At 36.0% G+C, this 18,449-nt stretch overlaps 1 protein-coding gene and 1 long non-coding RNA gene across 2 annotated transcripts in view; one reads left to right on the top strand and one right to left on the bottom strand.

Moving 5' to 3' along the window:
• The window catches only part of frem3 (Fras1 related extracellular matrix 3), a 68,513-nt gene that overhangs the window by 5,277 nt on the left and 44,787 nt on the right, over positions 1-18,449 (top strand). Inside the window, exon 2 of the mRNA XM_062032288.1 lies at positions 1,264-1,353. Within this exon, the coding sequence (XP_061888272.1) occupies positions 1,264-1,353 (90 nt within the window). The remainder of the gene's footprint in view (positions 1-1,263; positions 1,354-18,449) is intronic.
• Positions 1-18,449, bottom strand: part of LOC133639198 (uncharacterized) — a 134,472-nt gene that overhangs the window by 92,209 nt on the left and 23,814 nt on the right. The gene's annotated exons all lie outside the window — the stretch shown is intronic.

Below are 18,449 nucleotides of genomic sequence, written 5' to 3'. Positions count from 1 at the left end.
TGGTCTACCCAAGGTGAAATTGTCTTCAGTGTTATCGAAAACATTGTACATTGACTAATAAGAATTTTTCTTTAACGTTTAAAAAAAGCATTCAATTTTAATTAAAACACGTACATTCGTCACGTACAGAAACTAAGTCTTTCGAAAATGTGTCAATTATGTTCACTGAAGAGCCTAAACCAGCGGTTCTCAAACTTTTTTCACAAAGTACCACTTCAGAAAACACTTGGCTCTTCAAGTACCACCATAATAACCAACATTAAAATACAGTAGCGTAGTAGGCCTAAATATTCATTAAACACAAGGCAGAGCATTTATTTAACAAGTATATTTAATATTTTGGCCACTGTAACATTACACACAGTTTGAATAGTAATACTGTGTTTGAATATTTAATGATGTGATTCTACCACACAGTTTGAGAATCACTGGTCTGAACTATGACTAATTTGTTGTCAGTGTTTATAAAAAAACATGACATTACATTAAGTTCTTAGGCGAATTAGAATTCATCTTTAATGTTTACAAGAAACTGAAAAACAAAAATGTACGTTAGTTGTATTCTAAACTAAATAAATAAAACTTATTTGTCCAATTGAAGATTATTTCTGAGGAGAGCACGTAAAGTTCATGAAAGATGTTCAATTGACTTTAATCTTTACAAAAAAGTGTACTTGAGGTTTGTTCACGACAAACTTGTTACGGTAAAATTAAAAAAAACTTACCTTTGTTTTGGTAAAGAATATATTATCTTCAAAATTACGTACTTTAGGTTAATTGAAGACTCTAAATACTAAATTCTTTCTTCGACAGTTTTCAATGTTTACGAAAAACTGTACAGCAGTTTTATTAAAGACTGAAATTGTAATCTAATTTCTACCAAAATTCATACGTAAATCCAGAGAAGACGAGATTGTACGTTAAAGACTCCAAATTGTCTTTGGTGTTTTCAAAACCCTGCATGTTGGCGACTCATTGTAAAAAAACCTGCAAAATCAAGTAACCTCAGGTCCACCTGTCAATGTTTTACAAAAAAAACGCGTACACTGGCAACTCCAAATCGATGTTTACCAAAAGACGTACGCTACCTTGGATGAATATTCCGAGTTGGATTGATCGATTGCAAAAAATGCTGAGACAAGCATTTCCTCGGAGGCTGGCATGTTATAATAGTAGCTTGGGGGCGTGAAACTTAAACCTGAGAAGATGGCCTACTTTTACGCCATTTTACTTTGACGCTAACTTGTGTGTGTCCGCCAACAGCTGACATCAACAACATGAAGATCTGCTACATCTTGTTGGACGGGAGCAACGCCACTAGCGACATCTTCTACTTCACCATCGAAGATAACGGTAAGACCTTTTTAATCGTGACGAAATGGTTTTATTCTGTCTTTTTTTGTCAAACGTTGAATTCCTACTCAGTGTTTACATCGCAAAGACTTAGGGCAGTTGGCTGTGACTGACACCCAATATAGAGCCGCCATCTACCCTTCGCACCAATGGAGGTGGCAGCAGGTTTAAGGCACGTGGGGGGTGGGCAAGGTCAAAGGGCGCTCGGGCCAAGCGGCGACTGCGCCACGGAAAAAATGACAGACGTTGAACGACCCGATGTCTTAAGGCTTTGTAAGTCCAGTCGACTGGTGACTTGATTAAAAACTAACTAGCAACTAACATTTTGTCGAACAAAGGATCTTTAACTAGCAATTTTACAGTACTAGATTCTTAAAAATGATAATCTTCCTGTCTTGTATACGATCTTTGACTAGCAATTTGGTAATCGATCCTTTAAAACAGCAGAGCCTTCCTGTGATATAGAGCAGTGGTCCCCAACCTTTTTTGCACCACAGACTGGTTTAATGTAGGCATTATTTTCAGGGACCAGCTTTCCACTTGTGCCAGATACCGTATTTTTCGGAGGATAAGTCGCTGATTTTGTTTTTTTTCCTTATACTCCGGTATAAGGAAAAAAAACATATATACACTACCGTTCAAAAGTTTGGGGTCACCCAAACAATTTTGTGGAATAGCCTTCATTTCTAAGAACAAGTATAGACTGTCGAGTTTCAGATGAAAGTTCTCTTTTTCTGGCCATTTTGAGCATTTAATTGACCCCACAAATGTGATGCTCCAGAAACTCAATCTGCTCAAAGGAAGGTCAGTTTTGTAGCTTCTGTAAGGAGCTAAACTGTTTTCAGATGTGTGAACATTATTGCACAAGGGTTTTCTAATCATCAATTAGCCTTCTGAGCCAATGAGCAAACACATTGTACCATTAGAACACTGGAGTGATAGTTGCTGGAAATGGGCCTTTATACACCTATGTAGATATTGTACCAAAAACCAGACATTTGCTGCTAGAATAGTCATTTACGACATTAGCAATGTATAGAGTGTATTTCTTTAAAGTTAAGACTAGTTTAAAGTTATCTTCATTGAAAAGTACAGTGCTTTTCCTTCAAAAATAAGGACATTTCAATGTGACCCCAAACTTTTGAACGGTAGTGTAAGTCGCACTGGAGTATAAGTCGCATTTTTTGTGGAAATGTATTTGATAAAACCCAACACCAAGAATAGACATTTGAAAGGCAATTTAAAATAAATAAAGAATAGTGAACAACAGGCTGAATAAGTGTACGTTATATGACGCATAAATAACCAACTGAGAACGTGCCTGGTATGTTAACGTAACATATTATGGTAAGAGTCATTCAAATAACTATAACATATGGATAAATAGTACTTTATTTAAATGTTATAGTTATTTGAATGACTCTTACCATAATATGTTACGTTATAGAACATGCTATACGTATACCAAACAATCTGTCAGTCCTAATCGCTAAATCCCATGAAATCTTATGCGTCTAGTCTCTTACGTGAATGAGCTAAATAATATTATTTGATATTTTACGGTAATGTGTTAATAATTTCACAAATAAGTCGCTCCTGAGTATTAGTCGCACCCCCGGCCAAACTATGAAAAAAACTGCGACTTATAGTCCGAAAAATACGGTAAATACAGCAAAAATAAGTGCATGAAAATACAACTCACTATAACGCTGAATAGTGGGAGTCCTAATCTTGTTTCTTTGCAATGAGATGCAGATGGAAATCAGCCTTTGGCACGATCTGTCACATTTATATGTTATATGTTCATTCATGTACATTGTATCATGTCACAAAGTTATAACAAATATAACAAAAGGCAACTTCCTATGAGGGGTTTTATTGTACATCTACAAACAAGCGTATTGGTGCGTCGAGTGCATAGGTGTCAAACTCAAGGCCCGGGGGCCAGATCTAGCCCGCCACATCATTTTATTTGGCCCTCGAAAGCCTGGAAATAATATGCGTCATTAAAGTACTTTATATTTTCTTACTAAATGTATTAGATTTTTCCATTTTGACAGAAAAAATACAAGTACTCAATGCAATCACATATTTTTTCAACATACGGTAAATATTATAATGTAACTAAAACTAGTTATTCATCAAATTGTCAATTTTAATAAATAGATTTTACAGCGAATTTATGAAATTTACTGTGGTTTTACAACAGTGGTTCTTAACCTTGTTGGAGGTACCGAACCCCACCAGTTTCATATGTGCATTCACCGAACCCTTCTTTAGTGAAAAATAAAATGTTTTTTTTTCAAATTCAAGACAAAGTTATATGTTTTTGGTAACACTTTAGTATGGGGAACATATTCTAAGTAACAAAGACTTAATTTGGAGTTATTTGGACACTAGGGGAACATATTCTAAGTAGGGCTGCAACTAACGATTAATTTGATAATCGATTAATCTGTCGATTATTACTTCGATTAATAATCGGATAAAAGAGACAAACTACATTTCTATCCTTTCCAGTATTATATTTTAAAAAAAACAGCATACTGGCACCATACTTATTTTGATTATTGTTTCTCAGCTGTTTGTACATGTTGCAGTTTATAAATAAAGGTTTATAAACAAGCACACATACACATACTGTACATATACAAGTACATATGCACACATACACTCATGCACATAATCACGTTTCATCAAACATATATTAACGTTGTTGCCCTAGGGTAAACTAGGTATAACACATGGCACACTGACAAAGCTTAACCTATTGTTACTATAACAATCTACAAGGTTAAGGTTGCTTCTCTTTCTTCCCCTCCATTTTTCTGCATTCTTTCGTATCTCAAGTTATCATTACGTATATGTATTGTTGCATTTGAACAATTGTATTGTTGATAATAAAGGTAAAGTACTGGTATTGTTTATTATCAATAGCACTATTTCTATTGGTATTCATATTGCTCCATTTTTAGTGTAATAATGCTCATTGTCATTTCTGTATTTTTTTTTATTTAATTTTCGCTAACTGCTTATTTGCTATTACTTTTACCATCATATTTGTACATGTCGTATTTGCTGATGTTGCTCTGTTGTTGTTGTTGTTGTTGTGTTTGCTGTTGTTGTTTTTGTCTCTCTGTCTAATCCCCCTCTTGTCCCCACAATTCCCCCCTCTGTCTTCCTTTTTCTCTCTTTCTATCCCCTCCTGCTCCGGCCCGGCTGCACCAAATGATAATATAAATACATTTAATAAAGTCAAAATACAAGTAAGGCAACAAGAGAAGTATCCTACACTTCTCTTTTGTAAAGTAAATCTGAACAGCCGATATGGGCATCTACATCTGCTATATGATTTGCCCGAGAAGCTGGGCAGGACATTATAAAAAAAAAAATTTAAAAAAAAAAAAAAGGTTTATAAAAAAAAATAACAAAAAAAAATAACAAAAATTTGCCTGTGCGCATGCGTATAGCATAGATCCAACGAATCGATGACTAAATTAATCGCCAACTATTTTTATAATCGATTTAATCGATTAGTTGTTGCAGCCCTAATTCTAAGTAATAATGACTTAATTTAGAGTTATTTGGTTAGGGTTAGGGTCAAGGTTAGAGGGTTAGGGTTATAATAAGGCCATGCAGAATAAGGCATTAATAAGTACTTAATAATGACTAGTTAAGAGCAAATATGTTACTAATTTGCATGTTAATAAGCAACTAATTATGGTGAAGATGTTCCCCATAGTAAAGTGTTACCATGTTTTTTTACAGGTGCATAAAATGAACCGTGCATGAACATCACCTTGTTCAAACAACAAAACCAACACAGTGCATAAACTCACAACAAATTACACACCTGCAAAACAGTCAGCTGTTGCCGTATCCGTAATACGCCGATAGGGAGAAGTTTGTATTTACACGATGAGTCGGGTGTGTTTTGACCTCCGCCGAACCCCTGAGGCCGACTAACCGAACCCCTAGGGGGGTTCGGGTTCAGTAGGCCTTTATACTCCGGGGCGACTTATACTCCGGAGCGACTTATAGTCCGAAAAATACGGTAATCATCAAATGCATAGGCAATTGTGTAATAATATAATTCACTGTTAGAAGTGGCCCTCTGAGGGCAAACATAACTGCGATATGGCCCTTAATTCCAACGAGTTTGACACCCCTAGTCTAGTGGGACAGGCGAAAGTCAAGTCGGAGAAAATGCAGTTGTTTAAAAAGTATTTAATGTTTCTCTGCGGCCCAGTAGAAAATGTGTCACGGACCAGTACCGGTCCACGGACCGGCGGCTGGGAACCACTTATATCGAGGACCTTTGGCCAATATTTTTGCAGCAGTGTTTTTGTCATATAGAGCAGTGGTCCCCAACCACCGGGCCGCGGACCGGTATTGGTACCGGGCCGCACAAGAAATTTGAAAAAAAAAAATATTTTTTTTAATGAAATCAACATAAAAAACACAATATATACATTATATATCAATATAGATCAATACAGTCTGCAGGGATACCGTCCGTAAGCACACATGATTGTATTTATTTATGTAAAAAAATAAATAAATAAATAAATAAAAAAATTTTAAACCCCCCCCTCCACCGGTCCGTGGGACAAATTTTCAAGCGTTGACCGGTCCGCAGCTACAAAAAGGTTGGGGTATATAGAGGATATTTGATCAGTGTTAAGACGTGCAAACCCCCCGCGCCCCCCAGTCCTTACCTTTATAAAAGTGTGCCGCCCAGAACATTTTTGTTGAATAGCTGTGTCCTAAGGGGTTCAAAATGTCCCCTTTTGACATGCGAGCCGCAAAAGTTCACTGACTTTGATGCTTTACCAGTCTTCCAATAGGATCCTTGAAATATTTTTGACATGAATACCTCATGCCTTTTTCTGTCTTAAATACGTATTTCACAAACTTTGCATTTATTGACTGAGGCTGTCATTCAAGCCTTCAAAACGGCATTAACGTCCATAGGTGATATGGATTATATAAACTGTATATATAGCCCCAGCCAGACATTAAAACCCAACAGGTGGCCGTTGCTATTTTAACTGCTGCTACCAGATACAAAACAACATCATATAGAGCAGCCATTAATGCTGCAGGGAAGGTTGAATTGCTCAATGGGAAAAGTTTAGCTGACCGTTTTTTGTTATTATTATATTAGAATTGTCTTTACCATTTTTACCCTGATTGACTTCAAGGTAAATTTCTTTGATTTCTAAAACCGCATACTAGTTTTGTTGAAGTACATTTTGATGGTGTTTTTTTATTTTATTTGATATGAACATTGAAGACCGACAGTCTTCGATGTTTACCAAAAAATAGAAATAAATAAAAATCAGCCATTAGTTTCTATGTTCAATTTTCTAGGAAACATCCCCTATTTTCAAATGCAAATGTTAACAGGAGTGTTCTTCTTTTGTTCTCATGTTTTTTGTGGTATCAGTTCGAACGACAACATTTTGAGCAGTTTTTGATACATATCAAATTACATATTTTACACCAGGGGTCACCAACCTTTTTGAAACCAAGAGCTACTTCTTGGGTACTGATTAATGCGAAGGGCTACCAGTTTGATACACACTTAAACAAATTGCCAGAAATAGCCAATTTGCTCATTTTACCTTTAACTCTATGTTATTATTAATAATTAATGATATTTACACTTAATTGAACGGTTTAAAAGAGGAGAAAACACGAAAAAAATGACAATTACATTTTGAAACATAGTTTATCTTCAATTTCGACTCTTTAAAATTCAAAATTCAACCGAAAAAAAGAAGAGAAAAACTAGCTAATTCGAATCTTTTTGAAAAAATTAAAAAAAGAATTTATGGAACATCATTAGTAATTTTTCCTGATTAAGATTAATTTTAGAATTTTGATGACATGTTTTAAATTGGTTAAAATCCAATCTACACTTTGTTAGAATATATAACAAATTGGACCAAGCTATATTTCTAACAAAGACAAATCATTATTTCTTCTAGATTTTCCAGAACAAAAATTTTTAAAACAATTCAAAAGACTTTGAAATAAGATTCAAATTTGATTCTACAGATTTTCTGGATTTGCCAGAATAATTTTTTTGAATTTTAATCATAATAAGTTTGAAGAAATATTTCACAAATATTCTTTGTCGAAAAAACAGAAGCTAAAATGAAAAATTAAATTAAAATTTATTTATTATTCCTTACAATAAAAAAAATTCATTTACTTGAACATTGATTTAAATTGTCAGGAAAGAAGAGGAAGGAATGTAACAGGTAAAAAGGTATATGTGTTTAAAAATCCTAAAATCATTTTTAAAGTTGTATTTTTTCTCTAAAATTGTCTTTCTGAAAGTTATAAGAAGCAAAGTAAAAAAAATTATGAATTTATTTAAACAAAAGAAGACCAAGTCTTTAAAATATTTTCTTGGATTTTCAAATTCTATTTGAGTTTTGTCTCTCTTAGAATTAAAAATGTTGGGCAAAGCGAGACCAGCTTGCTAGTAAATAAATAAAATTTAAAAAATAGAGGCAGCTCACTGGGAAGTGCTGCTATTTGAGCTACTTTTAGAACAGGCCAGCGGGCTACTCCTCTGGTCCTTACGGGCTACCTGGTGCCTGCGGGCACTGCGTTGGTGACCCCTGTTTTACACCCTACTGTTAATAGGTGTCCCGATCTGATATTGATGTCGGTCTGATATCAGAATAAAAACAAGAATTTGATCATATTGGCTTGCATCTAAAATCTTCAATTCAAGCAGTCCTGCAGTGCGTTTACTCGTGCAAAGCTGTTACAGAAGATAAACATGGTAGGTTACAAGCTACTAGGGGCTAGCAGCTACACAACAGCTAAGCACACAATAGCACACAAGCTAGACATAGGAAAAAGTGTCCTTCATTGAACAATGTTGCAGTCTAAAAAGTACCAAATATATATGGTTGCATATTACTTACACATACAAAGTCTTCAAAGCAGAGGGGTATTCGAAAATATCCAGTAACAAATGTGTCCGCATCATTGGACTTACTACATTATGAGTTTAATTTAATGATTTTTTCCGGCGACTAGGTGTCGCCAAAAAAACGATTAACCACTCCACTTCAACTTAAAGACAGTGTAAGTCCATTATAGACTAGGGCTTCTTAACCTTATTGACCTTGGAGCCCAACTTTTCCACAACAGAGGGGCCGAGGGCCCACTCAAATATTAAGACTGAATTAGTAATCTTACGCTTGCTTGATTTTAATAGTATTCAACAATTATATCTAACCTATTTACAGTTTACAACCTTGCCAAATGATATGAAAGCATGTGCTAATCACAAATATTATTACTTATTAACACATAAACTTAGGCTGATTAGAAAGATAAGTACGGACCAAATATACTGCAAAAGAAGGGACTCATAAATAACTGATGAAAAATAAATGTACATACTATTATGCTCTGCTAAGAAAAATAAACTAAATTAATAATTAATATGTTTTTAACTAAGCTGTTAAAAATGTTTTAAATGCAAATTAAAATACAGCTACACCACTTTAGTCATAACTTTTGCCCTTAAGAAACGTCTCTATGACTTTAGCCCCTGACTTCTTCTGTTTGTTTGATTCTGTCATTACTTCCACAAGTGGTGGAAAAGTGTATTACAACTGAGTACCGAGTAACACATATTTTTTTGGCGGCCCTATGGTTAAGAAAACACTGTTCTAGACGATAAATAACAAATAAGTTAGTGTTTTTCATGCCTGCCATTGTTCTATGTTTGAGTCATTTCATTTGCTCAAGCCTTTATTAACATTCCATACTACAAAAAAATAAAAGTGTAGGACTTTGAATATGACCAATGTACGATCCTGTAACTACTTGGTATCGGATCGATAACTGAATTAGTGATATTACCCCAAACTAATGTAAAGTATCCAAACAACAGAAAAATAAGTGATTATTACATTTTAACAGAAGTGTAGATAGAACATGTTGAAACAAAAAAACAGATAAACAGTATATGAACAAGTAGATTAATAATTCATTTTTACAGCTTGTCCCTCATAATGTTGACAAAATAATAGGTAGATAAATGACACAATATGTTACTGCATACGTCAACATACTAATTAGGAGCCTTTGTTTGTTTACTTACTACTAAAAGACAAGTTGTCTAGTATGTTCACTATTTTATTTAAGGACAAAATTGCAATAATAAACATATGTTTAAAGTACCCTAAGATTTTTTGTTAAAATAAAGCCAATAATGCCATTTATTTAGAAATGTATCGAAAAGTATCGAAATACATTTTGCTTCCGGTACTAAAATATTGGTATCGGGACAACCCTATCTTGGAGTAAAGGTGTGACCACGGGAAGGGAAATGAGCTCAGCACCTTTGCTTTTATTAGCGTTTGCTTTTGCCACTTTTGTTTCTCCCTGCAGCCAAAACACATGGAAGGGAGGTTCAGCTAAACCAGGTGCAAAAGAAAAGTTTCAACCTTTAACATGAACATCAGGCAAGACAAAAAACATGTGGGGTAATAATTGCACACCTGAAACAAACAAATAAACAGGATGCATCCGGAAGAGAAAAAGATAAAAGGGAGTGTAATGCAAAGTGTTGAAGGCCTCAATGAGGGGGAGTGAAGGAGGTCAAGGGGGTGAAGGTATCTTGGACATGAAGGGACATGCAGTTCTCCAGGACAATGATGTTCAGCTTCTCTGATAGAAAATCTCATTGTGGCAACACAGATGCAGCAAGCTATAAAGTTAAAAAAAAACATCAACTTAAAGCTAAAACTGAGATCACTTTTAAAACCTCCCAAGCTGAGGCAATTATAGTCCCGCGTATGCAGTAGTCCAGTGATAAATGTTGTATCAAATTTGAATAATTAACCAGTCAAACGTTTTAACAACCATGCAATGTGCTAACATTTTGCCTTTTATAAAGATTATAGGGCTCACTTTTGACAGTATAGCTAAATGAAGTGACCAAAACCTTTTGAACATATCAAAATGTGTGTGAACAAATGTTAGAAATTCTAATTATAACAATAAAATAGAAAAATAAAAATACATTTCATTTATAGACAGCTTTCTGGGCTGTACCTATTTATATATATTAGAAAGTGTAAACAAAAAGTCAATAACAACATAAAAATGTAGTAACAATAATGATAATGATATTAAAATCATGAGTTTTCATTTTTTTAAGTATTTATGGTACTGGTGCGTCATTCTAGTCTTTCACTATAATTTAGTCATGTTGGTGCCAGTTGGTATATTTAATATTTTAGTTTTTTTATTTTCGTAGTTTTTGTATACTCTATTTTTGATTCTGTATTTTTTATTTTAGCGATAATTTTGTTAAATATTTTCTTTTTCTTTTTATATATTTATTAGAATTATTATTATTATTATTATGAGTCATTCTATCGTGTTTTGTGAAGTTGCCCAGTTTTTTTTGGTTTTTTTATCATGGTGTTTGGTTTATGTTATTTAATTTAGTTTACATTTACTTGTGCATTATTCCTCCAGGGGCCGTACTTATCAAGCTTCTTAGAGTGCCATTTTACACTTAAGTCCTGAGAATTTGCGAAATTTAGTCCTACTCTCAAACTTAAGAATAAAAGCTTTTTATCAACGTTCTTAAGTCTAAGAATCACTCCTACTCTCCACGATATTTAAGAGACCTTCAGAGGTGTCCTAAGTGGTTAGGAGTTGCCAGCAGGGGATGGCACTGAGGCGAGAGAGACGTGCGCGAACGTTCAGGGAACGGAACAATGTTGGTTTTTTTTGATGACGAGCAGCTGATCAAACGGTATCGTTTAGACAGAGCGGATATTATTTTTGTCACAGATTTAATACTTTTCGATTCCTTGTTGATTTCTGCATGTGTCTGCAGTGGGCTAGTATATATAGAGCCACCCACACCAGTTTCAAATTAGTTGCCTAATTAATGAATTGGAAAGAAAATGTTATGACAGTAGCGTATGTGTGTGGCCGTGAGGTGAGTGACGTCAGTGAGTGTGTGGGCGATAGAAGAGAGGGAGCGGTAGCGTGAGTGCCGGCGGGGACTAGTTTGTTTTGTATTATTTTGTAGTTTATTGTCAAAGTATACACTCCCATTGTCCACTTAAATATTTCCAAGATATTTCTTTATTCTTAGACAACGGATTCCCTTCCGTGATTGGTCATTTCTATGGACACAGAAATGACGTCACCTAAAATTCCGTTTACGGCACATAGTAATGTCGTAATTCAGCTCTGAGTGTGACACTTAAGATTCAGTCCTACACTTCGCTGAAAGTGTGAGTAAGACGCTTGATAACTAACTTTTAAGTGCAGCTTTCAGCGAATAATTTATTTACTCTTAAGTCAACTCTTAGCAGACTTCTTAGGAGTAATTCTAAGAAGCTTGATAAGTACGGCCCCAGCTCTTTAATGGAAAACAAACAAGTATTTAGTGTAACTTCCACACAGAACCCTTCTTCTAATTAACCTCAATGGACTCAAACGCCAACTTACTTATTTCTTGTTTTACTATGTCAACATGCAAGAACAAGAAAGGTGTAGAATTGCAAGTTAATGTTGGAGTTACTGTAGTTTGAAATATAAGAAGAAAAAGCCAGAGTTTAAGTTGATGGCAGCCCTTGCGGCCTTTGCAGGGTACTTGCTGTCAATTGCATTGCACACACATAGCTAAGCTCTCATGAAAATGCCTTATAGTCCCCTTAATAGTCGTGAGGCATGCATAGGAGTTAAAGTGAGGGTGTCTCAATAAGTGTGTGTGTGTGTCCTCCAGGCACAGCTGAACTGTTAAAGTGGTCGTATAATAATAAAAAAAAAAGTGATGACAACTACAAAACCAAAAATGGTGTGTTAAGAGTGAATTAGAAAACCAATAACGTGCATTCAAGTGATCAGGTCAGAAATCTTCCTACAGTGTGCAACATTTAAGGTGTAAGTACTTTTTATTTCTATTAAATATACAGCTCAAATGTGTCTTTTGTCCAGGAGGACGCCATGGGCTAAAAAATGTCCTTACTGTCAAACATGTTCAGACATTTACAAGATTGGAAGTGTCCCATTTTGAGGACTCTGACTTACATGCACATTTGTCATATGACCACACGCATGGTAAGATCCAGATTTGATCTTTATTTCATTTCATTTAACAGTATCATGTCGAGCCTAATGTCACTTTTAGTTAGGGATGTCCGATATTATCGGTCCGCCGATATTTTTGGCCGATAAATGCTTTAAAAAGTAATATCGGAAATTATCGGTATCGGTTTCAAGATTATTGGTATCGGTTTCCAAAAGTAAAATTTGTGACTTTCTAAAACGCCGCTGTGTAAACAGACGCAGGAAGATGTACAGAGCGCCAATTAATCCTTGCGTACTGGCCCAGTCACATACTATCTGCTGCTTGACACACGCACTCGCGAACGCAAGCATAGTTGATCAACAGCCATACAGGTCACACTGAGGGTGACCGTATAAACAACTTTAACACTGTTACAAATATGCGCCACACTGTGAACCCACACCAAACAAGAATGACAAACACATTTCGGGAGAACATCCGCACCTTAACACAACATAAACACAACAGAAAAAATACCCAGAACCCCTTGCAGATGCTTGTTTTCATTCAGAAAAATCTACCTCTCACACGTGATGACAAGGAGAAAAAGAATTAGCCCACTCTTTGAGCTTCATCTGTTGCACAAATAGACTAATAGTCTGGACTGAGTGAAGCTGTTATTTATGTTTTGTGCCCTTTTTCCCCATGCACTGTAAAGGATGGCTGTGTTATCTAGAAGCAGTTTTTTATTTTTGTGCCTTTCTTGTTTTTTTTTGCACATTTTTGTTACTCATACGAATGAATTAAGAACAGGGCAGATTGAGCCCAGTTTATAGTATACTCTGGACTGAAGCTACAGTATGTACCTTCATTGTTTTTGTAGCTGTTGTTTTGAGGCATGTTTTTTTTTTAAAAATTTAAAAATGCACTTTGTGAAAGTCAAAGTAAAGTATTTCCTATAGTTGTAGTGGGTATCAGGATTATTTCAGGGAGAGCATGTCCCACATTCCAAGCTGCTATTTTTGAGGCATGTTAAAAAAATAATGCACTTTGTGACTTCAATAATAAATATGGCAGTGGCATGTTGGCACTTTTTTCCATAACTTGAGTTGATTTATTTTGGAAAACCTTGTTACATTGTTTAATGCATCCAGCGGGGCATCACAACAAAATTAGGCATAATAATGTGTTAATTCCACGACTATATATATATCGGTATCGGTTGATATCAGTATCAGTAATTAAAGGCCTACTGAAACCCACTACTACCGACCACGCAGTCTGATAGTTTATATATCAATGATGAAATCTTAACATTATAACACATGCCAATACGGCCGGGTTAACTTATAAAGTGACATTTTAAATTTGCCGCTAAACTTCCGGTTCGAAACGCCTCTGAGGATGACGTATGCGCGTGACGTAGCCCGACGAACACGGGTATGCCTTCCACATTGAAGCCGATACGAAAACGCTCTGTTTTCATTTCATAATTCCACAGTATTCTGGACATCTGTGTTCGTGAATCTGTTTCAATCATGTTCATTGCATTATGGAGAAGGAAGCCAAGCAAGCAAAGAAGAAAGTTGTCGGTGCGAAATGGACGTATTTTTCGAACGTAGTCAGCCACAACAGTACACAGCCGGCGCTTCTTTGTTTACATTCCCGAAAGATGCAGTCAAGATGGAAGAACTCGGATAACAGAGACTCTAACCAGGAGGACTTTTGATTTGGATACACAGACGCCTGTAGAGAACTGGGACAACACAGACTCTTACCAGGATTACTTTGATTTGGATGACAAAGACGCAGACGTGCTACTGTGAGTATGCAGCTTTGGCTTTTTTTTGCGTATGTACGTAACTTTTTTAAAATATATAAGCTTTATGAACCTTGGGTTAGGTGAACGGTCTTTTGGGCTGAGTGATTGTGTGTGTTGATCATGTGTTTGAATTGTATTGGCGTGTTCTATGGAGCTAGGAGCTAGCAGAGGAGCTAGGAGCTAGCATAACACGTACCGTACCGTAAGTGCGCGTCACGTACGTAACTTTTTAAAAATATATAAGCTTTATGAACCTTGGGTTAGGTGAACGGTCTTTTGGGCTGAGTGATTGTGTGTGTTGATCGGGTGTTTGAATTGTATTGGCGTGTTCTATGGAGCTAGGAGCTAGCAGAGGAGCTAGGAGCTAGCATAACAAACACGCAGGTGTTATTATGCAGGATTAATTTGTGGCATATTAAATATAAGCCTGGTTGTGTTGTGGCTAATAGAGTATATATATGTCTTGTGTTTATTTACTGTTGTAGTCATTCCCAGCTGAATATCAGGTACCGTGAGTATGCAGCCTTGGCTGCTAAACATTCGATAACTTGACCGTATGTGCGCGTCACGTACGTAACTTTTTAAAAATATATAAGCTTTATGAACCTTGGGTTAGGTAAACGGTCTTTTGGGCTGAGTGATTGTGTGTGTTGATCAGGTGTTTGAATTGTATTGGCGTGTTCTATGGAGCTAGGAGCTAGCAGAGGAGCTAGGAGCTAGCATAACAAACACGCAGGTGTTTTTATGCAGGATTAATTTGTGGCATATTAAATATAAGCCTGGTTGTGTTGTGGCTAATAGAGTATATATATGTCTTGTGTTTATTTACTGTTGTAGTCATTCCCAGCTGAATATCAGGTCACCCCCGGCTCTCACAGCATCTTCCCTATCTGAATAGCTTCAACTCCCCACTAGTCCTTCACTTGCACTTTACTCATCCACAAATCTTTCATCCTCGCTCAAATTAATGGGGAAATTGTCGCTTTCTCGGTCCGAATCTCTCTCACTTCATGCGGCCATCATTGTAAACAATAGGGAACTTTGCGTATATGTTCAACTGACTACGTCACGCTACTTCCGGTAGGTGCAAGCCTTTTTTTTATCAGATACCAAAAGTTGCAATCTTTATCGTCGTTGTTCTATACTAAATCCTTTCAGCAAAAATATGGCAATATCGCGAAATGATCAAGTATGACACATAGAATAGATCTGCTATCCCCGTTTAAATAAAAAAAATTCATTTCAGTAGGCCTTTAAGAGTTGGACAATATCGGAATATCGGATATCGGCAAAAAAGCCATTATCGGACATCCCTACTTTTAGTTAAATGTCATTTGACATCTTTTTAAACACAAATACTTCAAATTCATTTCAGAGCAATGTATTAAAAGGAGGAATAGGAACATTTCATGTATAACACAATACAATAAAATGAAGGTAATTATGATTTTAACAAGAAATAAGTACAAATAAAAGAAGGTCAGATTTGGGTTGTGCAATAAATATTTTAATGAGGCTTTCTGTAATCCACTTTTGGGAAGAATCACTGGTCCATAGCGTACTTTAATTAGGTTGACTTTATTTTTGACTAGTTAGTTTAAAATCAATCAATTTAACTAAGAGTCTTTGTATTTATTGATTTGTGGTCTCAAACAGGGACGCCCAAATATTAAAATAACTTCTCAGTATAATTACTACTTTAGTAAAAGCTGAATTCAATTGAATTTAGACTCTGTTTGATTCAATTTAATACAACAGCATGGTGTCCATAACAGACATATGTTTTCCTTACTTATGTTGGGTTTTTTTTAAATTGTATTTAATCCAATTTAATTTAATAAAAAATACATTTGTATTTTTATTTATTTAATACAACAGCATAATGCCCATTTTTCTTTATCAGTTGTGTTGTTTTATTTGTTTGATTTGATATATTTTAATTTTATTCAATTAATTTATTTAATCTTATTTTGTTCAACATAATAGACGCTATTCCAATATGTTTGTCCTTTATTAGTTTTGTTGTTTTATTTATTTTATTTAATATACCCCCCACCCCGAAAAGCACAAGCGGTAGAAAATGGATGGATGGATGGATAGTTGAATTTAATTACATTGTAATGAATTGTATTTTTTATTCAACACAACAACGGCATGGTGTGCCAGACACCATTCCATTATCTTATTTTTCTTGTATTAGTTAGTTTATTCTATGTTGTTTACTTTAAATTAAATCTTAAAATTAACTTCATTTCATTTAACAGCACGGAGAGACAGAGACTGTTCATTTATTTTATTTTCCTTCATTAGTTACTTAGATGTATTTATTTGTTCTTACTCAAATAAATTGAATTACAATAAATTAAAATCAATTGAATCGAGGCTCTGTTAATTTTAATTTAATATTACAGGATGGTGTCAATAACTGACACCATTCTTTTAATTTATTTTTCTTTATTAGTTACTCCATTTTATGTGTTAATTTTGATTAAATCGGACTCGTTGGCTGTAAAAATTCAATTGAATTTAATTCAACAGAATGGTATCTGTAAACGACACTATTCCTTTATTTTGTTTTCCTTTAATAGTGGATTTATTTTATGTATTAATTTTGATGAAATCTGACTTGTTGGCCTCAACAAGGTAACACAAATGTGAATAAACAGTTGTCAGTATGATGCATTGATGCTACCCTTGTAGTGGATCTTATTGGATGGGCGGTAGGTGGTCATCATGTAGGGGTGGTGGTGCAGAGTACAGGACTGCAGTGGAGGGTTCAGGGGGGTTAAAGGGGAGGGTGTCATGTGATCAGTGAGAAACTGGGAGTGGAATGCACTTCCTGCAAGACTCCAGACTCCAGGACCACAGACAGATAGAGCAGAGCCTGGAAGTGAAGACTATGGATCTCCTTTCAAAGACCAACACCATCATCTCAGGAGAACACAATCCTTCAAAGTCCAATAAGAAAAAACTGTTCCTCAATTCGTCTTCATAATTTCTTCACCTTTTTTTCCCTTTGAGGCTTATGCCTCGTATCCATTTCCCAGAATGGCCTCGCCTACGTATCCATACCCTTTTCATCCTTTATTTCTCCCAGCGTGATTTATGGCGGGGTGAGGCGTCGTGATGCACGGCTTACAGGTTATTCTTATCTGCTCTCGGATGGCAAAGCCGCTGCCTGTCCGAGCCAAGATGTCATCGAGCCGCCATTCCTTCACCCGACCCAGTTGCTGGGGGGAGGGGGCAACACGAGCAAACGTCGACGTTTCGGGTTTTTTTGTCAATCCAGTTTTTTTAGGACACAGGAAAAGTACTAGAGCATCGACCACTTAGCTACGCTACATAGCAGAAGTCAAAAACAAGCGCTAAAAGGAAAAACTAAATCTATAAATTTAACCGTGACCATGTTGTCACAATTTTCTTTCTTTTTTCAAGCTGCTGCACATGGCCATAAGAACTCTGGCTTGATTACCATTGGCCGTACAAACTAGGAGTGTGTCAATACAGCTTTTTCACTTCCGAAAGGGATCATACAGCCATGACTATTGGCCGATACCGATGCAATACGATATTAGCAACAGGGTTCCGAATAATGGCGTTATATAAGCTCGGTGGCCTTGTGTTTAGAGTGTCCGCCCTGAGACTGGGAGGTTGTGAGTTCGAACCCTGGCCGAGTCATACCAAAGACTACAAAAAATGGTAGTCATTGCCTCCCTGCTTGGCACTCAGCATCAAGAGTTGGAATTGGGGGTTAAATCCCTAAATGATTCCTGAGAGCGGCGCACGCTGCTACTCACTGCTGCCCTCACCTCCCAGGTTGGTGAACATGGGAATGAGTCAAATGCAGAGGACACATTTCAGCAAACCTAGTGTGACAATCGTTGGGACTTTAACTTTAACTTATATGATAGAGGCGTTTACTTGTACTTTTACATGTAAGTTACAACGCCGTTAGCGAGACGTTTGATGTAACGTGGCATGCTACTTTTGAGGTAGGTTCCATGTCAACAACATAGCGTCAGAAGCCCAACAAGTTCGATGCAGGAAATCACTTTTTACCAATGAAAGCAACAACCAGCATCAAACTAAAGTGAACTTGTTATCTAATAGGAGGAGGCAACATCACACAGCAAACAACACACATTCAAAGGCCTGGGCCGATATTCGATAAGTCAATTAACCGACGATAAATGAAAAGTT

The sequence above is a fragment of the Entelurus aequoreus genome, linkage group LG22 (genome assembly GCF_033978785.1).
Source record: "Entelurus aequoreus isolate RoL-2023_Sb linkage group LG22, RoL_Eaeq_v1.1, whole genome shotgun sequence".
In the NCBI taxonomy this organism is placed as follows: Eukaryota; Metazoa; Chordata; class Actinopteri; order Syngnathiformes; family Syngnathidae; genus Entelurus; species Entelurus aequoreus.
Note: the sequence above shows the minus strand (reverse complement) of the source record. Positions and strands in the feature narration are given on the sequence as shown.